The 22,722-nt window shown below is 33.9% G+C and overlaps 1 protein-coding gene across 16 annotated transcripts in view; it reads left to right on the top strand.

The window, feature by feature from the left end:
- Positions 1–22,722, top strand: part of FOXP2 (forkhead box P2) — a 555,422-nt gene that overhangs the window by 378,732 nt on the left and 153,968 nt on the right. For 14 of the 16 annotated variants that reach the window (XM_021078421.1, XM_021078435.1, XM_021078432.1 and 11 more), the window contains 1 exon segment: positions 16,725–16,814. In XM_021078421.1, coding sequence (XP_020934080.1) covers positions 16,725–16,814 — 90 coding nt within the window. 16 annotated transcript variants of the gene reach the window in all.

Below are 22,722 nucleotides of genomic sequence, written 5' to 3'. Positions count from 1 at the left end.
AATTATCCTTTTTATAAATTATGAACAAAGGGCATATGGCAAACTCTTGCCAATTTTAAAGCAAAATAGATATTAAAATTGCTAGAATTTATTTATAACATGCAAAAATATTTGTAACATTCTGACCACACCTGAGTGTAAATTTTATTTATTCTGAGTGTATATTTTTAACTTGATTTAAAAAACATCTCCAAGGTATGACTGGGTCACTTTGCTGAACAGCAGAAATTGGTGCAACATTGTAAATCAACTGTACTTGAATAACATGTAAAAATTAAAAAAAAAAAATTTTTAAGTCTCCAGGCAACTCAAGGAAAGCACCTCTGTTATATTTATATGTCTGTACCTGGTTTTCCCTTTTCATACCAACTGTATATAGAATTATAAAATGTTTGAATATGTATTTCAAAATATACTAATTTCCGTCTTTAAGCAAAGGGTTAATATTTCACAGATATCTGTAAGTTAACTGCATTTGCTAATATTAAATTTTTGATATTTAGCTGTGTTCATATTTTCCTTGGATATAAATTTTTTCATATGTTTTCTTAAATGGGAATTGATTAACTGAGCAGAAATAGCACTTGATAGTCAAATATAATACAGATATCACAGCATAATACAGTTTTTCAAGAGTTGCATATTATGAACAATAGTGGCATTTTTGACCTGGAGATTTTATTAAACTGTAAGGAATTGAACATTTTGGTGGAGTTTATCACTTCGTTAGTAACTTGATATTCTTAAAGAAAGTAGCCATAGAAGTAAAAGAAATTAAAAACATTCTACTTCTCTTTGTCACTTTTTTTGGTCACTGTCACCCATGCTGCTTTGTACTATGCTTCTGTTCTACTCATGGTTCTTCCCTCACGGTTATCATCTAACTCACATTTAGGGAACCCGTTTATTTCACAGAATGGTGACTGTCCTGTGGATAGGTGTGCTCAAGGTGTTCATTATCTTATCCCCTATATTACATGTCTTGTCTCCATGTTTCCAAGGCACATTAAATATGACAAAGCTGAGACCTTTAAAAACAGCACTTAAAAAAGAGCAAGGAGGTAGCAGTACCATGGAGGTTCAAATTGAGAGGGTCTAATTTGGTGTTAGCAGGGTGAGAGGTTGACAGGGTCCGCTTTTTTTTTTTTCTTAACAGCTATATCCATGGCCCTGGAATCACAGTAAGGTCCTGAGTGTGTATTTTGGATTTGTCCTCAAATTTCAGAATGTCTCATTTGTGTATACCAGTGTCTCAGCTGTTGCAGACTTTGTAATGAATTAGTATTGGACTCAGAAATTGAGTTTCTGCCAGAGGATTCTGGCAGTGAACAGTCTCCTATAACAACAGGCGAGTGATAGCAGTAGAAATGCCAGGGGACTTCACAATAGCATGTCTCAGGATTCAGTGTAATGGCTTAACTTCAACATAAAGATGATCAGAGCAAGAGCAGCTTATTGTTCCACTCTGGTGAGTGGTCTGTTAGGTGCCAGTATGTAAATGAAGATAATTACAAGAGAGTGCCAAAATGTGTCCTCCATGAGAAAGTGTGCCGTCCTTAAATAGATCATTCTGCAATCATAGAAGCCTTTGTGGGGGGCAACAAAATCCCCCTTCTATGAAAGGTTTAATATCTTTTGAGACATTGGGAGAAGAGTGCCATTTTGAGCCAAGGCCAATTGGGATTTCTCTAAGATTGCAAAGTATCTTCCCAGTGTGACCCTCAGAAATAAAGTTTTAATTTCCAGTTTTAACTATCCATCTTTCTCTAAGCATTCTTTCATATGCTGCCATTCTGATAACCAACCAAAATGATTAATTTAAAGAGGAGAAACATTAATTTGGAAAGCGTTTTCCCAAAAAATATGTGGTTAAACAGCTTACTCCTTTGGGCAGAAGCTTTATGTATTAAAAAATGTTAGCCACTTTCGAAAAAAAAACTTGAGCGCATGCTCTGTCACAGAATAAAGGTAACTAGGTCCTTACCAATCCTGTGGATTGTTTGCTTTAAAAATTTTTTTTCTCTTACCTTACAGAAAAATTGCTTCTGGAATGCAATGACATATTACTTTTTTGTATTTCAAAGTATAATCTTCCTTCTTAATCACCAGCCACATGGACTTCACCCTGTGTGGAATTTTTATGTTTTTCATTTTTTTTTTTTTTAATGAAAAGTTCCTCCTCACACTTTTTTCAAGTGTGTAACCTAATGAAAAAACAAAAAAGACTAAAAGCAACATTGTCAGGTAATTGTTTACTTGTCAACAATTAAATTGCAAATTCTGAGAGGACATGCCTGTCTTGTCCAGATTTTTATCTCTAGTATCTAACAGAGTAAGGGCTTGATAAGTATTAAGTGAGTGAATGAACGAGTGAAATATCTGAACCAATGGCCCATCCACTTCATTAATTTTAGGTGAGGCTACAAAACCGCCTGATTTTATGTAGATGTTGGATATGGTTTTTGAAGCCTCAATTTCTAATCAGGAAAGAAAAGCAAATTAAAATGAAGTATTTTGCCTGTTAGTTTAAAAATCCAAAAAAAAAGTGATAATGCACAGTGTTGTTGAATATGACAAATGGGTGATCTCACACACTGTGGTGGCAAACGGATACTGCCTTTCTGGGGAAGCATGGTAACGTTTGTCAAAATCTACTATTTGAGTATGATTTGACCCTGAAATTACTCTTTTGAGAGATACTTGTGAGGCTGAATTATGAGGAAATTCATTGCCGTGTTACTTAAAATTGCAGAAATTGGAGAAGTGTAAATATCAATCAAAGGAGAAATACATTACATGAAAATGAGCTTTCTAAGTCTTGGAAGTAATGGTGTGCTTTGCTAAATTTGAATTTTTTTTTTTTTTTCAAAATTCTGAACAACTGTATTGTCTTTTCCTGAGTAAGTTATTATTTCACTTAGAGTACTTCTTTAAGTGTACATGGATGTTAGTAAGTACTAAAAAGGTCTTAATAGAATTCTAATTTGGAAAGTAACTGAATCTGGAAGACCATAAAAAATACTTGCGTTTTTATTTTTGCAAATTCTTAACACTGAATGACAAAAATACCCACATGTGTAGATTCTTTTTTTAGACTTATGATTAAAAGGCAGATTAGAGAATGATTTCCCTTTATACCTAAACAGTTTCTCTAAAATAATTGAAGGACTCTAACTGAAGAAAGTGAAATAAAGCTCTTATGACAATCAGTAGTATTTTTTTTTGATTTTGACTTTAAAAATAATGAAAGAGATAATGTGAAAAAGTCATGGATAAAAATTTTAATGCAACTTGATAAAGGAAAAGAAATCTTATTTATGCTAATTTCCGTGTTGTAGATCACAAGTCAATCCTCCAGAGTCATCATGTGAAAGACTGAAGAGGACTTACCATGTTCAAGTCACTGTGACTGTTCCTGGAGGGAATGCTAGGTTTCCTCCCTTAGCGTACAAGTTACATCTCAAATGTCTGGAGCCAGCTAAGCCCTTCATGTGTAGAAATGTCTAAAGAAACATGCTTTCCAGTTAAATATTTTTTGCGTAATTAGGTGCAAGCCATTGTACTGTGCATTCTTGGAAACATAAAAGATCATTTAGAAACATTTCCATTCCTTAAGAAATTTTCAGTCCTGTATATTAAGGGTAATTGTATGTATTCACCTAACAAGTAAAATTGTCAGATGAGCTGGTTTTTTTTTTTGAGTAGGAATGCTCCTTTGGCTAAAAGCAAGGTGTAGAGACTTATTTGCTTCTTGGGTTTGGATTTTATGTCTATCTTCAGTAAGTGGACCATTGACCAAACTTTGTTAGAGAAACTATTTTTTTTCTCCCAGGCTTCCTAGTCTTAAGTCTCATTGTGGTAATGGAACTCAGCTAGAGGGTGAAAGCAAAACAGTAGAGGGATAATCACCTTTAGGAAATTTATTTCTTATCAAGTCATTTCCTACAAGCAAGGAACTTTCCTGGGCCCTCCTCTCTTCTGGTTTGTGAACCATTGATTTTTACCAAGGAGCACTAGTTCCTATGTGGATATTTATATATTTTTTATTTATACTTAGGCTTTTTACAAGTCATTATTACAGACAATCAATTATAAGAAATGATTTTTATTTTTTAATTAATTAATTAATTAATTATTGTCTTTTTGCCTTTTCTAGGGCCGCTCCTGTGGCATATATGGAGGTTCCCAGGCTAGGGGTCGAATTGGAGCTGTAGCCACCAGCCTATACCAGAGCCACAGCAACACAGGATCCAAGCCACGTCTGCAAGAAATGATTTTTAAATCCAAGATACAACTTCTTTTATAGAGTTAAATTTGAAAAACTCTGGGAGGGTGTTCCCGTCATGGCTCAGTGGTTAAGGAACCCGACTAGTATCCATGAGGACACAGGTTTGATCCCTGGCTCTGCTCAGTGGGTTAAGGGTCCGGCATTGCCATGAGTTGTGGTGTAGGTCACAGAAGCAGCTGGATCCTGCATTGCTCTGGCCGTCATATAGGCCAGCGGCTACAGCTCTGATTCGACTCCTAGCCTGGGAACTTCCGTATGCCAAGGGTATGGCCTTAAAAAGAAAAAAAAAAAAAACAGAAAAACTCAGGGAGCTTGAGAAGAATTTTAGGGCACAAGCCCAGAAGACCTCATGAAAATTATGTATGTGTTTAGTTATTGATATATTAAGGTGATGACTGTTTTATCACCATTAGTTTACATTTTATTTTGTTCTAAAGAACACTCTTATGCATGTTATCGTGTTAATGACACGATTTTTCCTTTGCGAGGAGAATCTAACATAAACTTGGTAATAGTAGGACGCAAAATGGAAAAACTCTCACAACATACGGTGAATGTGCCAAATATCTCTAAAATCTATCTTTGTGAATTAGTTTCGTAATGTATCACACAGGCATACATGTTCTTCGTAATTTGCATTGTGAATAACATAGCCTAAAACACAAAACTCTGTTTTCTTAATACAAATATCTTCCTTTTTACATGCATTCAATGAACATTTTTCGAATAATCACAGCACTTCATCAGCAGTTGCTTGTCCATGACTAGCATTTTGCCTTACCAGTGAGTTCTGTGTGTCACTCTTTAGATGGCCCTGCAGGGCTGCAGTTGTGAGCTGTTTGGGAAGAACGAATGTGTTCAAAGTTCATGTCTGGCAGAGATGAGGTCATAGACAAATATGGATTGGTGCTGGGATTAGAACTTGGAATTTCTGAGGCCTCTTTGGCAACTCTGTCATTTTGTTTCTAAAAACACTCTAATTTTAGCTGTAGATGTTTTCCTTTAGAGGTTCTGAACCCACAGTATCTGCACCTGAACTAATCAAGGCTTCTCTCTTCTCAAAACAATCTCCAAAAGAGATGGTTTTGCTCTCACAAACCCTTTCCTCCTCCGGGACTGGCCTTGTTATCTTCTGGGTTTCTCAGACAGAAGCCTCTGCCTCAAGTCTCTTTCCTTTAGATCTGCTGTAGCATTTCCTCCCCTTGGTGCCAAGCAGGGGCATAATCTTTGCCTTGGCGTTCCTGGCTGGCGAACCTCATCCTTGCTGAGGGGAAGGTATTTTTGAACCACGGTTCAAATGCAGAACCACGGTTTTGCATTTTTCTGACTTGTGCCTTGATCGTAGGAAGCTAAAGCAGGACTTATAAAGAAACGTTTCCTTTGCTTTGTTTGGTCTGACTGTCCAAAACACATGTGCTTACTTGTCCTTGGGGTGGTCCACCTCATACTTTCTGCAATGCATTCGTGGTCGCGTGAGTGTTCCTTTTCATGGAAAAGCAGCCCAAGCCTTCAACTCACTCTCCTAACCTGTAAAATATAGTTAAGATGACTTCATTACTTATTAAGACTAAAAAACATTTCCTCTGATGAGACAAATGGTATTTATCTTGCAATGAAAAACTTGGTGTAAAAAATCCCAGTATCTTGGCAACATTTTCTAAAACACTTACTTTTCTAGCTAGAGTTGCCAGATTTAGCAAATAAAAATAGAAATAAATTCAAATATAACCAGGCATCCTCTATTTTATCTGGCAATTCTACTTCTAAATCTATGAGGACATAGTACATATTGTTTCATGTTTATTTTCTATCTGGTCATGATAGAAGATGACTCTTAACATTTTTTCATCTTTAATATTGGTTTCTCCTCTGTAACTAGCATCCTGAATCAAGTGCTTTGTAACTTCAAAGACATTGTCTTTTTAAGGCTAGTAAATTCCCTTTCGTATGTCAGCTTATGTGACTAATTCTCCTCATGAAAAAGAAGAAAAAAGAAAAACGATTTGAATAGGATCTTGGAATTCTTTATGTTGTTCTAGTTGGCATAACTAGCAGTGCTGCTAGTGACTCAGAATTTATTTTGTTCTCTTTATGCCCCGAGCAGTTTTTTTTTTTAACTTAGTCTTTTACTATATAAAAGTCTCTTCAATGATAGACTCTTCCTCACCAACCCTTGTGAAAAGGGCAAGAGCTTCAAAGCCAGCCAGATAGTTGTTCAGATCTCTTATGCCATTTCAAGGATGTGTGAAACAGCTCGGACACAGACCCTAACTACTAGGAGTAAGCTTCAGCTTACACATCTGCGATAAAGGAGGGTTGTTTAGAGGAAGTGGTGAGATAGCATGTGCTAGCATTTGGAATTATAGCTGGCATATAATGCGTACTTAATAAGCATTCTTCTTTTTTTCTTTTTGTTTTTGCTGAGCCCCTGTAGCCACTTTTTGTGCTCCTTTTAATGGCATGCGGTGCATTTTTACCTTTGCACTGTAGTTAAAATGAATATATTTTATATCTCTTACTACACTAAAAGACCCTTGAAGGCAGGGGATCTGGTAGCACAGGATGTGTGTGTTCATGAAGATGTGGTAATGTGTATCTGGAGGAATGGTGAATTCATAGAGTTATAAACTGTTTTGCTCAGTCTTAGAGAAGACAACTTTGTAAAATGAAATAGAACATGAAGTTGTTAAGATATTCTTCCTCTCCAATGGGACATTTTTCTGCTTGACTAATTGCAGAGAACTAAATAAATAGTGAGGTAAAGTTTCAGGAACTGCAGTATGCCAGGCCCATTAGTTAAAGTGCACATATATATTTAGCAAAATCTCTGTAACGCTAAAAACCAGGAGTCAGTCTCAATTGATTAGTCCTTATACATGGAAAAACTGATATCCGCTGGAAGAATCATGTAATTTCAAAAAGTCTTCACTTGAAATAATACTACTTTATACTTTAGCTTTTAAAATATTTTCCAATACCTTATTTTTCTGATTTAGAAATCACCTATAGGCAAAGGTAAATATTATTAACTGAATTTAATAAACAATACAATTAAGGCTCAGTGTGATGTTAAATAGTCTAAGTTCATCAGCTGAAACGGCAAAAAGGTATCTTCTGAAATCTAGTTGGCATCATGACATCATAATTTCTCTCCCAATTGCAAATGGGAACTTGTGAATAGTCAGTTACGCCACTAGTAGCAGCATCACAGATGTGCTTTTTTATGTTGCTGTCTTTTAAAAACTGAAGATAACATTAGAATGGATGATAATGCAACGTAGATTATAGTCATTCATTCTCTTCTGGTTGTTATAATTGGAGGTGTCAGGGCCTTTGGCCAGGTTAAGAGTTTAAAAAGACCCTGAGTAGTGATGATACTGAATTGGAGCAGTGGAAAAGTAGGTAGCTCTGTATTCCCTTCTGGAGGCAACATTCCGGGGGACATCCATGTATCTACGTATTGTCAAAGGATGTGGAAGCACATCCTCTTAAAAAGTTTTAAATATCTAGTTTTACTCCACTGGCTGTACTTCTCAGAACAACGATAGAAAAGCTTCCTGACGTTCGTTTCTCCGCAATTCTAATCTTTCTCTCGATAGATGACTGTGCTTCCTTATTTTGAGTTAATTCAGACCATCCAGTGTGAACTCACTCCTCCTCCTCTTTCCACAGAAATTCCCTCTTATTTTTAAGTGATTTCTTATTTTAGTCTTCATAGAACTTGTCACAAGATTTGTTTGCCCTCATGGCCATGGTTTTCCCGTATTGACTCCCTGCAATCAAGCTCTGCTTTAATATTCCACAAGAAGTGGTAACCTCATAGGTCACATGTGAACTCTCAGATCAGCAAGAACTTTTCTTATTCCTTACCCTCTTTGAGGTTTTGGTGTTTGAGAACATCATTCATCTCCTCTCTTCACAATTCTTCTTCTTTAATTCTTTCCTTTTATTTTTTTTCCAGCTTCCTTGATATGTAGTTGATATCACAATTCTTTTATTTAAATATATAACAGCTTTGGTGCAATGCCGTTTGCATACTACAAAATGTGTCCTAGTTTTAAGTATATTCACAGTTGTGCAACCAACGCCACTGTCTAATTCCAGGATATTTTCCCCACCCTAAAAAGAAACCCCATTCTTATTAGCAGTCACTCCCCATTCGCCTCTCCCTCCAGGCCCTGGCAACCACTAATTTACTTTTTGTCTCTATGGATTTGCCTACTCTAGGCATTTCATATAAATGATCCTACAATATGTAGTCTTTGTGACTTCCTTCACTTAGAATAATGTTTTTACGTGTGGATAATCAGTTTTATCCATGTTGTAGAACCATTTTATGGTTGAACACCATCCCATTATATAGACAGACCACATTTTGGTTTATTCATTTATCTGTTGCTGGACGTTTGGGTTGTTTCCAACTTTTGGCTCTTATGGGTAAAGCTTTGTGTATAACTTTTTGCGTGGGCAAACATGTTTTCATTTATCTTCCAAATATACCTAGTTGTAGAATTATTGGGTCATATGGTAATTCTATGTTCAGTATTTCCCAGAAATCTTCTTGAGTGCATTACTGTACTCTCAACACCATTCATTGCCTTCCTTTTTTATCGTTTCCTCATTTTCATGAAATGAAATATAGGTATTCCACAAGTTTTGTACCTGATTCTTCCTCTCTCTTCATTCTCTTTACTAGCAGCCCAGTTCTCTCCCTTTGTCCTAACTACCATCTCTCTTACTTTTAAGAGAGCGTTGTTGTTAGCCTGATCACTCTTAACACAGAGCTCAGCATTATTAGTAACTACTAAAAAACCCCTTCATTTGGTTATTCTGCCCGCAAGGAAACAGCACCATCTTTCTAAAGCCTGTGTTTCATGTTTTCATTTCCCTCTTTTCAACAGCGGCGTATCTATACTCCTTTGACCCTCGACTTAAACTTTTGAAGTCATCACTTACACCTTCCTAGCCTTTACCCTACACCCAGTTACTAAATCTTGCCACTTCTACTTTGAATTTTCTTTCTTTTCTTTTCTTTCTTTCTTTTTTTGTCTTTTTGCCATTTCATGGGCCGCTCCTGCAGCATATGGAGGTTCCCAGGCTAGGGGTCCTTTCGGAGCTGTAGCCACTGGCCTATGCCAGAGCCACAGCAACGTGGGATCCGAGCCGCGTCTGTGACCTACACCACAGCTCACGGCAATGCCGGATCCTTAACCCACTGAGCAAGACCAGGGATCGAACCTGCAACCTCATGGTTCCTAGTGGATTCATTAACCACTGAGCAACAACGGGAACTCTTGTAATTCTTGTATTCAGCTAAAGTGATTCTTATTATTCCTATTATCTCTTACTTGGACAGTTGCACACACCTATTAATGGGCTTTCTACCTCATAGCTTCATCACTTCTCATCTGTCCTTCACAGCGTGACTTCAGTGTTGTCCTGGGCCAGGCATATCTCATCTTTTCCAGATCTAGCAACATTTGTCCTTACCTGCTAAATATTATCAAGACTCTTTGTCATTTATTGCTTAGCTATATTCATTAATTAGTTCCACCCAAACTTCCCATGAAGAAACACTGCTAAATTAAGCACATGCTCTATCCAAGATCGACTATTTTCTTTTTATTCTGTATGACCCCACATTTTCTTTGCTTCTGTTTGAATTGGTCACCTTCTATCATCTCCAAAAGATGAACTATTTTCTCATGTAAGTTCAGGCCAAATATTATAATCCCCATAAAAAAACTTTTAAATGGCTGCACCCACGGTATATGGACATTCCCAGGCCAGAGATGGAATCTGAGCTGCAGCTGCAACCTGTGCCACAGCTGCAGCAATGCTGGTTTCTTTTACCAACTGTGCCAACAGGGGCTCAAACCATGCCTCAGCAGTGGCCTGAGCTACTGCAGTCAGATTCTTAACCCACTGTGCCACAATGGGAACATCCCCTCCTAAAAGTTTAACTGATCTCCCTAACTGAAAATAATGCCTAAGACTTATGAACTCCTGAAATATTTTTTAAAAAACACTTGTATGGCCTTTTGACATTACGCTAGATTTTTCTTATTAGACAGTGAGCTCTTTGATGGTAAAAACAACGTCATATCACCCCCTGAAGCCACAAGTAAGCAATACATATTAGTTCTTTGCTCAGTACATGGGGCACACTTGCAAAAAAAATGTTTAATGGTAAGTAATTTTTCATGTATTTTATTCTTACAACTATTTCCTAAATGCTACCTTTTTTTGCAATCTTTTAAATTGCAGGAGAAATCCAGAATACAGTATTCAAAGGATAGCTTACTTTCAGATATTATGTTATAATTTAGTTGCATGTATTTTCAGTTAATCTCTAATAGGCCATTTGAAATTATAACAATATAGCAGCAATGAATTTTCAGTCTGTATCCAAACAAAAAGTGATATTGGCCTCATAATGAGAAAAAAAATTGTTAAGATATGTGAGAAGCAAAAGCAATCCAAAGTATGTTTGAGAAAAATAATAAAATATTTTATGGCAGAAAGATAAATAACTCTGAGAGAATACATATTAACTATTGTAGTTTTTGGAACAGTAAGCATGAAAAAGAGATGTTATAAAACTGTTAATTTTAATAAAATTAGTTCCAATTCATCTTTACCTTTCATATTTGGGAATTTTTAAGTTGGACAGAATTCCTTAATAGATGAATAAAAATTATATTTAGTATTGCTTTATATTATGTTAATGTTCCTTATGCATTTCATTAGCAATTCATTATCATTAGCAGCAGAATAATGAATGAAATAGAGATTTGAAAACTATGCTACTTGGTATTGTTTACAGAGGCCCATGGAATGCCATCTCAGAGGAAGAGAATGTATTCATTCCATTAAACTGAGTATATGATTTGAGATCTGAAAAAACAAAAGCTGTTTTAGCCATTAGTTGCCATTAACTCATGGGCTTATTTTATACATCTCTGCTCATCTAGGAGTTTGGAGCCATACTGTATTAAACTGTGTCTTGAGTTTGGACCTGAACCTGGAGGACTTAGAGCTTCAGAGGATGACTTGCAGATCCATCTGTAGCATATTCACTACCTTGATTTTCCCTTCTTTGGATCTGCATCATGAATGCTAAGACAATGTAGCCTGATGGTTGACTGGTAAATAGGATGCTTTATAAGTAATTACTCTCCCTTGTTATAGTACCATAAAATAGACCATCATAGATTCTCAACTTGGCCTCCATACTGGTCCGCAATGTAAACATAATGTATCCACACATTTATTCTTTATGTAAAATATACCGTAAAGCAAAAATAACAATTATTTTAAAAACATTTTCTAGTAATTAGCTTTTTTTTTTCCAGCAAACTCGGTCTAATTAAGTATCAGACATGATAAAATGGAAGGTCAATCACTACAGATGCATAATTTCACTCTGATAGATTGCTGTTTGAAAATAGGTTATGACAATTAGATGATTAATTTTCTTCTATTAAATAGCATTATGAGACTTTGGATTGCATTTATCAGTATATTCTCTTTATTGGGAACATAATGGGAGGCAAGGCCGAACAGAATGGGAATTCATATCCTTTGTGGAAGGATCCGAATATACTTATTATCAACTTGGGCTTGTGAAAATAATTTAAAAATGAAATTCTGTTTGAAAATTTATTACATGCTCTGTATTCAAAATAACATGTTAAAGATGTCATATGTTAAAGGTTAAAATATGTGAGTATAAGGAGCAAAATTCTGGGTATCCTGCTGGCAAATTTTTTTTGGTTCTGGTTATCTGCAAAGTATACACCCCTTGTCAGTATAACTAGGGAGTGCCTGTGTAAACATTCTTGTTTCGCCTGTTCCACATAATCGTTTCTTGTATCATATTTCTTCTGACCTCGCTATCTGAAACCAATTACAGGAGATCCATTTGGGCTGCATCTATTTTCATAAGAAGCCTAGGCAGCAGTGTTTTTCTCAGAGATGAATATCAACATCAAATATGCTTCTGAGTGCTTTGTTATTTATGTTTCAGAGAGATTTTGTAGCCTTCAGCTCTCAAGAATGTGTCACGCTGTGCTGTTTATACATCGAAGATATTAATGGGCGTAGATGTCATTTTTCATTTTAATGTCTCAAATGCAACAGGCTGATAGGTTAAGCATTCCTATTTTTATGGGGAGAGATATGAGTGATGTCTGTTTTTTTCCCAAAATATACATATATTTACTTTGAAAAAAAGAAGTTATTTATAAAGCTCAGAGTATTCAATGTTTTTGGTTTCACCGGGTGTTTTCTAAACTAGTCTCAAACAACTTCCGGTGCAAGTTTTCAGTGTTCTTCAAGAAGAATAAAAAGTATTGTTCTACCAGATTACAAAGTCTTTTCACTCTTAATTCTCATAATGACCCAATCTTTAGAATTACTCTCTGTCTCTGAGGTTCGTAACTAGTATAAAGTTATTAATACTTTTGAAGAGTAATATGCTTAATTATTTGAAATGACACAGTAACTATTAGGAATGATGTTTTCAGAAAGTATTTTATAGCAAAATGCACTGAATTCTGGAAAAGATATTAATTCCCACACCTCTGCAGCCTAACAAAAAGCATACTTTTATTATAAAGATTTTTATTCATATGGTAAAGAGAAGATATGTATATATTCATATATTTATTTATATATATGTGAATGACTGGGTCACGTTGCTGTACAGCGGAAATTGACAGAACAATGTAAATCGACTAAAATAGAAAAAATAAAAACCTAAAAACAAATTTTTATTCCTCTCTTCAAAATAATATAGTCTGATTCCAATTTTTAAAGTATACTCTCTTAATTTTCTTTAGCTTTGCTAAAATTAGATAACATCATTAAGTGAAGTGCACCCTTAATTCAAAACAAATGTGTTTTTGGAAACTAGATATGGTTTGGCTGTCTTATAAACCTCTTTCTTGTTATTCATTTGCATCAGACTCAGTCAAATTAAAATAAATTTTGTAAACATCTTTTGCCTTTTATTCTAAATTAATTTTTTGAGGAAGGTGATCATGTAAATACCTGTATGGCTCATAGAACTTTATAAATGGCCCTGGAATTTATCTTTTCTATTTACCCATTGAAGTGGACAAGTAATTTTCAAATTAATGTTTTATGTAACTTGACACCTAACACCGTGTATTGATGGTAGTATTTTATCTCATGATGTTTCATCTTTTGAGTAGCTACAATAATAAATTGCAAAGATGACCCAAATGTCTCTGAGCAATTGTTTATTTAAAATCAATCCTAAAATGTTATCCAGAATACTGAAAGTAAAAATGTCATGTGATGCCTACAGTTAGAATGCAAACTGCCAAAAATTTCTGCTTATGAGTTTTAAATCATCCTGATCTCTTGGAATTTTTGGTTCCCCCATCTCTTATGTTTACCATAGCAGTCTCCACTGCTACTGAAAGAAAGTTGATATAGGCAAGTGTTTCTTTTTCATAGGAATTCATATTGAAAGATGATTCTTTACTCTTTTGAAGATGATTATAAATGCATATAAACACTAAGGTACTTTCACAGTAGAAACGTGTTTTGGCTAGCCATCTTGCGGTATGCCATTATTATTATGCCTCCTTTAAAAAAGGTGTACATTTTTTTCCAGTGATGTTTTCATGAGCTGCAGTTTTAATATATCCAGTTTTCTAATGTCTTTCTAATAGCTACCGAGTGTTTCATATTCCATTGGGTTACTTGTTTGGGTTGTGCTGAATGAATACAGTGTGGGTGGTGAAGTAGATGGAGTCCTAGGCTTAGGTGACAAGAGCCTTAGCTTCTGCAGTTTCTGCTACTGGTCTGTGGTTTTAGTCAAGTCTTTGAAATCCTGGTTTTCAGTTACCTGTCTCCAAGATGTGAAAGCTCAGCTAAACAATTTCTGACATTTTGTCCAGCTTTAGAATTCTTCAGTGTATTAGTATTAACTGCTCAGGTGATCAGAATTTTACAGGAGTTTAGAGCTCCATCAGGTGTTGGTGAAGTCTGTAATGAAATCTAAGTCAAGGATGGTGGGAACATATAGCAATCAAAACAGTGTACATTCTGTGATAATTCTGTTTAAATACAAATCCAGATTATAAAAAGATTATATTGTAGTTTCCCTTTTAAGTTCTGATAAATAGATGACCTCTTTACAGGTAAAAAATAATTCATGATGGTGCCAGAGGTTTCCTTTCCTTTACTCATTGTTCTCCTTTACCAGAGCTTTACTCATTGCCATCTAATGGTTCCTTTGATGGCAGAGACAGTATGACACACTGGGAATTCACTCTGGCCTGGAAGCCAGGAGACCTTGAACAAAGTATTGATGACTCTAGGCGTCCTTTTTCTCATGTGTTAAAATGAGAAGGTCCGATTGGACAATTTTAAGAGTGCTTTTAGTCCTAATCATTCATGATTCCAGGATTCTGAACTATGTTCATTAGAAATCTTTAAAAATTATAAACTATAGAATTAAATATAAACTAAATAAGTTTACAAGTATTATATATTATATATATAAAATAAACTGATAAGCTAATTTTTCAAAAGAAAAATTACATGAAAAAATTAGGCAAACTGTGTAGCTTTTGGCATCAAAGGGGAAAATAGTTGATAGTTTTGTTTTTTGAGAATTTCGCATAGATACAGCCTAAGTCATACTATACTAATTTCTATTTGAAAAATTTCATTTGTCATTATTTTATGAGTTGCCATTAAAAAAAGAAAGCTCTATTATTTAGGATATCAGGTGAAATTTTTTCAAACTGTGTTTTGTAATAATACACTATTTATGGAATTTTTTTTCCTTTGGTCCTTTTTTCAAAATGAACTTTATAATCAAATTGCCTGAGATGGAATGTACATTTGGGCTGACTGTAATTACTTGAAAAATTTAAAAAGGGAGATTGTCGTGAGTGAGTGTATCTCCAAATGTAAAAAGTCTGCTTGACAAACTATGCCAGATCCTGCTATGGGAAGACAAATCAATGTTGTTAGGAGATGTGCTAGGGCATTCAGTTTGTTTACTTTGGTTTCTATGTCTGCCTGCCTTCTCAGAAAACTTGCTTGGAGCCAGACTGTAGCAGCCCTCTCTCTGTCTTTTCATAATTGATCAGGGGATGACTGCCTTCCCTGAGGGTTAAGACGTGGCAACTTTTTCTGTTTGCTCAGCATCTCAATGCAGTAGTTCAAACATTGTTCACACCAGCTGGCAGTGTAATGCCATATGCACATCTTGTCAAAGCAACTGTTGTCATGGATACTAGAAACTCTCTTAAAAACCAGATCATTGATTCCAATCAAAACTGTACTTTTTTTTTATCAGCTTAGAATCTTAATTATTATAAAAGAATATTGATCTAAGATATTTTTCCCATCATGAAAAATTCACTTTGTATTCTAAAACAATGAATAACAAAGTAGGGCAATGATTTATATTAGTTTTGTGGGTTGAAAAATTTCATCATTAATGTTTATTGAACTCAGTTGTTAAGAAAAACAATGAGTTTGTAAAATAGAGGCTCTCAAAAAGTTGTTTTTATATAGTTTGTACTGCTATCTTTAAAACACCTCAGTATGTATTTTTCATGACATTAGTTTTCATATGTAAGTTTATGTAGTCCACTCACCAAACTGTCCCTCCTCCAATAAATGAAAGGCTTTCATTAATTTCTTATGTTAAGTTTTATTTTCCTCAGTGGGAAAGAAAACATAAAAATAAATGAAAACATCTTCTATTTTGATTGGTATTCTGTCACACATAGAAACAAACCTGATTGGTTGAGTGGTAATTTCTTTGTTCTCTGATTTTGCTAAGAATGCAAATGAAAACCACTCAATTTTATTTGGCATAAAACTGCACTTTATTTTGTCAAAGGAGAGGTTTCCCCTTGAATTGTAAGTACAAAAAAAGTGTTTTTAATCTTTAGTGAAAATCCTTATTAATTCACTTTCAAGATAATCTGATGTTGATTTGTCAAATTTAATTACAGCTTCCGGTAACACTTGAAGTCTACTGCTTTTGCTTTAAAATTGTAATATGAAAATGCAAATCGAATGATAATTTAAAAGGGAGTGGGCATTTTAGTTGAACACTCAAAGACAAGTTCCTTGTGAAAATGAGGTTATTGATGCAGTTTATGATTTTTTTCCTCTTTGAGTACTTTAAACAAATTAACTTTATTTTCTGCTAGATTACATGCATCTCCATTATTTTAAGTAAAGTTGCATATATCTGTTATGTGAATTTTTTTTTCACATTAGAAGAATTAAAGTATTTAATGATTTTCTCTAGAAAGGAGCATGGGGGAGTGGGATTCTCATACATTGAAGCCTATTACTGTTAACCAAGGAATGACTGATAATCATTTTACCTTTCAACAAAATGTTTAGATATTGCTCACTTTTCACTTTCTAGGCTCTCCAAGCAGCAAGACAACTTCTCTTACAGCAGCAAACAAGTGGATTGAAATCTCCTAAGAGCAGTGATAAACAGAGACCATTACAGGTTAGTAAAGTACTCCTATCTTTGGGGTCTTACTTTAAAAAATGTTCATAATGGTAACAGATATGAAGACCCAGTTGTGTGTATATAAATATATAGAAAATTGTTACATTTGCATATGCAAGTAATTTTTAATTCAAAAAGATAACTCATTTTATCTTCTCAAAAGAGGAAAAAAATGATATTCTATTAGCATAGATTGCAAAAGTTTATAGTGTCACTTATTGGAAAAATTATGTAGGAACAACATTTGGTATACATAGGCATTAAGAGTTTTGTGTAGAACTCCCTTGTGGGATTTTAATGGAATTTAATTCACAAACAGGTTAAAATGTAAAATTTCTTCTTTAAAAGCAAAATCATAGTAAAATGATAGAGAACAAAGCAGTCTTAGACAACCCTTTTGTAATTGTATTCAAGTGACAAATGCAGAAAAGCTCCAAGGTTGCCAAAAACAAAACAAAACTGAGTTTGCCAAAGAGTTATTGCTGTTGCTACAGTTATGAAAATACATTCTGGAGTTTGTTGTCTTACTCACTCTGTTTGTCCTGTGAAACTGATAATATGTATGTCTTTTAAAGTAACTTTTTGTTAATATAATATAACCATTGTTTTATATAATCTTAACCAAAATATGTAGGACATCAGGGGGAAAAAACATTTTTAGAGTGTATTTTTTAAATGTTTGGAAGGTAGAATCTGGAGTTGCATAAACATCATTCAAAATAGTTATCAGTTCTATTGAAAGATAAGCAATGCTTTTTTTCTAAATCATGTGTTATATATATGTCTAATAAGGCAAGCTTAGGTTTTTTTTTTTTTAAGTATACATCTTTCTTATTGCTTTATTTTAACAAAACAATCTTGAAGAAAAAAAATTTTATGGCCTAGCTGTCTTTTTATTTTCAGGTGTACTCTCATATACTAGTAAGTCAGTCTTACAGGATGACCTGAAGCTTAGTTTTGTAACAGAATTATTGGCTACTGATCTACACAATCCAGCAACTACTTACTACATAAAACTGGATTAAATGCATTGTCCCTAGACAGATTTGAGATGAGAATATACATTCTTGCAAACAAATTCATTTGTGAGGGGTGGATGGGAAGAAGGGGATCTTGGGGAGAGGGAATGTGAAGTACAGTGTCTGCCATGGGTTGCAAATGAAAGTTATATGAATCCGCCTGAGTTTAAGATTCATTTTAATCTTTTTCTCTTTTAAAATAAATATCACATACTTTTGTTTTAACTAATCAGTTATTCCATAGTGAAAACTTTCCTTACTATAATATCCCTCCCCAAGTAATAACAGTGATTGGAGTATTTCCATTGAGTTATCTGATTCCATGAGAGCCTCTCCATACAATTAATATGACAGAGAAAAATTTACATAGAAGTCACAGAAGATAGCAAGTGAAAGATTTATCCTCACTCTGGCTTCAGACTGGGAATTTTGCTGTCTTGTTGGTATAGCAAAGGAGATTTAGATGCTGGTAGTATAAGCCCAAGTAGGAAAGAGTTTATTGTTTCAGATATCTGAAAAACACTGTATGTTGTCCTCATTTTTTAAATCATTTCTCTTGACAAAACAGGCAAAATAGTTAGTTGACCCTTCTCCAAAGCTAAATCCTGTAGAAGTTTCTTTATGGCTGGTTACCAGGGTATCTCTGGAAAGAATGGCTAGGCTTTAGGTTTTCTACTTTCCGTTTTTTGTTGTTGTTGCATTGGAAGGCAAAATGTGATACTTTAACTAAAATACACATAATTTTTCTTGGAAATATTAATTAATATTAAAATAAGAAAATATTGCTGACATACCAAATGTTGTATAACTAAAATTTCGAGAACGCCTCAGTTTTGTTGTTTTATCACCAAAGAGTGATCATTAGTATTATAAATACCTTTTAACAACTCTAGTTGCTAACAATTACTACAAACTTTCATTTTGTCTCTTATATTTAGTGTTTTGTGATTCATGTTATTATGAATATATATCCATTGTACAGATTATAAAACTATAGCATTTTATTATTATTTTGTAATTTTAATTGGATCTCATGTCAAAATGTCATGGGAATAAAAAGTAGATTTTTATGAAAAAGAATTTAAAAGTAATGAATGAAGATTTATTTGTTCACCAAAATATACACTGCAGTTAATGTGAGTTTACAATTTTAGTATTTCATAATACTTGATAAACTTAGCAACTAGAAACATGCCGGGATTGTATTAAAAACCTAATAAAAATCGAATAGCATTTTATACTAGTTTACTCATGTTGTCAAAAGGGGATATTAGTTAATGCCTATCTTTGCATCTGCAAATACTATTTAACATGAGTTGCACTATTTGTCACTTTCGTTAAAGAAAAGGGTAGGATATTTTTGTTAAAAAAATTGACCATGAAAGTAACACTTTAAAACTTTTATGATTCTCTCTCACTGCCCAGTTCTTTTTTTACCTAACTAAGAGTTTAACCAACCTTTCACAATAGAGCTGATGTAGATTATCTTTTAGAATTAAAAAAGATAATTGAAAATGTTTCAAAATTTGTACTTGCAAGGCAAAGTATTTGGTGTTAATAATTGAGAGTGGTAGTTTATAGTTTCTCAGGCATAGCATATTTTTAGAAGACCTAAAAAGATATTATGTGGTTTTCATTTTAATATACAGTTTTGATGGAGAACAGTTTTATAACATTTGAAAGAAAATACAGATTAAAAAAAAATTCTGTTTTAATGGCTCAAGTCACAAGAACAATATCCGGTTGCTTTGTTACATTCACCTGAGTTTCTTTTAAATGTTTAAAAGTGGTGGCCAGATTTGAAGTGTGACATGGTAGAGAAAATATTTCTAGCAGACTAGTATTTATCTACTATTACTTTTTCATTTACATTTTTTCAGGGTTTTGTGCTACAGAAGGCACAGATATTAGCATATCTACTGCAAAATGGAAAGAAAAAAATCACATCTGACAAGCTTGAGTACCAATTGTAGTAGTGATTTCACTTTCATGTATAGATATCTGAATATATGTATTTGAAACATGTTTATATGTTCTATTCATTACATGAAAAACTAACTGAATAGGTCCAATCAAGTAGGTACATTGATTAATGACATATTGATGAATAATATATAAAGATTGTGATGCAAATGGGAGCTGATATTAACCTAAGCATTACCAGATGTTTCTTTTTTACATTCTTCCTATATATCACAGAAAACATAACCTAATAATAGCTGAAGACAGCCTCTCATTTTAATTTGTTTTATTTATCTGTGTCTACTGCTACTGCCTAGACTTGATGTACTTATAGTGTTCCACAGTGAGAAAAGTTAGCCAAAGAGAGTAGGTAATACTTTCCGTTTTATGAAACTCATTTCCAGATTTTTAAGAAGAATTAATTCACGTGCACACACATACACAAACACATTTGCATATACACACATGTGCACTTTCATAATCTATAACTTAAAATTTTTTGTGAAATACATTATCAATTTTCTAGCCTATAACAAATCTACTTAATTTAGTTTAGGTATGAAAATTGGTCGCATTATTGTTCTTGTTACATTTACAGCCATGAGACAGACTTGTGGTTCTTCAACAGCTGTGCAGAGCAGAGACGTAAATTTAAGGTAAATGCCATTGCTTTGATATCTTAGATGAATATTAGTATATAGCCTTGTAATCACTTCCTTCATTGAGGTTAATATATAAAGTTCTCTTTTTCCAATAGATAATTTAATTTTTTTTTATAATTTTGTGTTAAATAGTTCAAGAATGGAATAGTGAAAAAGAAAAGTGAGTTAAACCTAGGGGTCTTATTCTGACTCTGCCACAAGCTAGTTTCATAAGTTTGAGGGATTCATTCAACACCTTTAAATTAAAGATATTGGACTATCTGATGGACAAAATATAATCTGTGGTTAAAAATTTCACTCTTTTTAAACTAAGTGATAGGCATCGTAATATTTCAAGAGTAGCTTGTGTCTTGTTGGATATTAGCTTTGCATTAAGAGTTATGTTTGTTTATTTTGTTGTTGTTGTTGTTTTCAGTTATAGAGCAAGTACTTTATGAACATACTATAGCCAAAAATAATACTTTGGAATCAAAGTATCAATTCTCATATGTATGAAAATCATAGTGAAAGTATCATTTTATATAACATGTAAGGAAGCTTTGTAGTTCCTTGAGATAATTTAATAAATTGCTTTTAGGAAAAAAATTAAGCTACATAAATAATTATTTTACTTCATATATTTGCTTCATAATCTACATTAAAATATGTTGGGATATAATATAATTTAACAAATCCTCTACTTTACTCCAAAATGTTAAAATTAGCACTTGTCAACAAAACAAAACAAAAATCTCCAGTAAACTAATCAGGATTTATAAAACGTAATATTTTATAAATATTTCCAGGGCAAACATCAAAAATAAAGTGTAAAACATGTAAATAATAAAATATTTTTCTAAGGAAAAATACTAACTCTGTGGGTTATAGAATTGGACAGTGATAAATCTGTTTTAGGAAATTATAAAAGTCCATACATGCAGTGGTAAAGAATTAAATTGAATATTTCCTTTTCAACATTAATTTCTAATTTCTAGCCTATAAGAATTAGAGAGAAGCTAAAGGACATTTTATTCCAAATACTGAAAACAACATAAGCAGGAAGTCTGCAATATGGGTTTGAGTACTACTACTCAAACTACTGTGATGCAGAAAACTTAAAAAGAAACTTTAAAAGGTGTATTTTGCTATTCATAGTTTCTGTGTATCAAAAGATAAGCAGTAAATCTAATGTATTGGTTTTATATCATAAATTAAAAAAAAGTTTAAATAAAAAACTACTAACAAGGACACACTCTGCCTTGGTGGCCCTGATTTTCCCATTCCAATAAAGAACTTTTAATAGGCATCATGGAAAAGACAGTTTGTAAGAATGTAACAAAATAAAATCATCCCTAAAATATTATAATGTTGCCACCTGTGGCCAGCTGCACAAGGCTGACACTGTGGAGGAGAGTCTAGGACACCCAGTCCATCATCATTATGTGTGCTTATGGGGAAAATGATCTACTCATGGCATGCAATAGAAAGAACATGTGTTTGGGGTCTGAAGCCTACTTTTACCGTCAATTAGAGTAACGATCTCTTGATCTCTTGAAATCCTTTTCCTTGTCTCTAAAATGGAAATAAGAACACTCACCTTGCAGGATCACTGTCAGGACCAAAAAGTATACATGCAAAGTAACCAGTATAAATCCTTGCACTTCTAATGAATTAATAGATCATTTCTGTTATAATCAGCTCCAAGGAATTTATATCTAATCCAAGATTATAAGAAATATTCTAGAACATGGTTCCCTTTACTTGGCCATAATTATCAAAATTCACTATTCGCTATGATATGAAGTATGCCTAACTTATAAGAAAGCAGCAATGAGTGTTTCAGGTACCCCTGGAGTACACCCCCCTGCTGTATCCTGCAACATGTGGATGTCACACTTGCCACACATAAACTTAGGCGTTAATGTTGTTCTCCCCTACTAGACTGTGAGCTCTTTGACAGCAGAGTTCACGAATGTCCTACTCACGTCTGGTACCTAACACAATGCTTAGTCAATAAAAGAGCTCAAAACATGCCTGCTGAAACAAAGAATGAGGAGGAGAATTGCTGCCTGGAGAGTGGAAGGAAGTTGAAGGTGGGGGAAACTTCATTCATTCAGTGAAATCTGAGTATTTATCATGTATAATATCCTCTGAGACTTAGGATTTGGTTGAGGATACAGTAAGACTTGCACGTAAATGTCAGGGCACTATGGATGTGCTGTAGGAATCAGAAAGGCAGAAAGTGTTATAAGTATTTTATTTTATTGAAATATAGTTGACTTC

Source organism: Sus scrofa, chromosome 18 (genome assembly GCF_000003025.6).
Source record: "Sus scrofa isolate TJ Tabasco breed Duroc chromosome 18, Sscrofa11.1, whole genome shotgun sequence".
Classification (NCBI taxonomy): Eukaryota; Metazoa; Chordata; class Mammalia; order Artiodactyla; family Suidae; genus Sus; species Sus scrofa.
The sequence above is the reverse complement of the archived record's forward strand: the minus strand, read 5'-3'. Positions and strand labels throughout refer to the sequence as shown.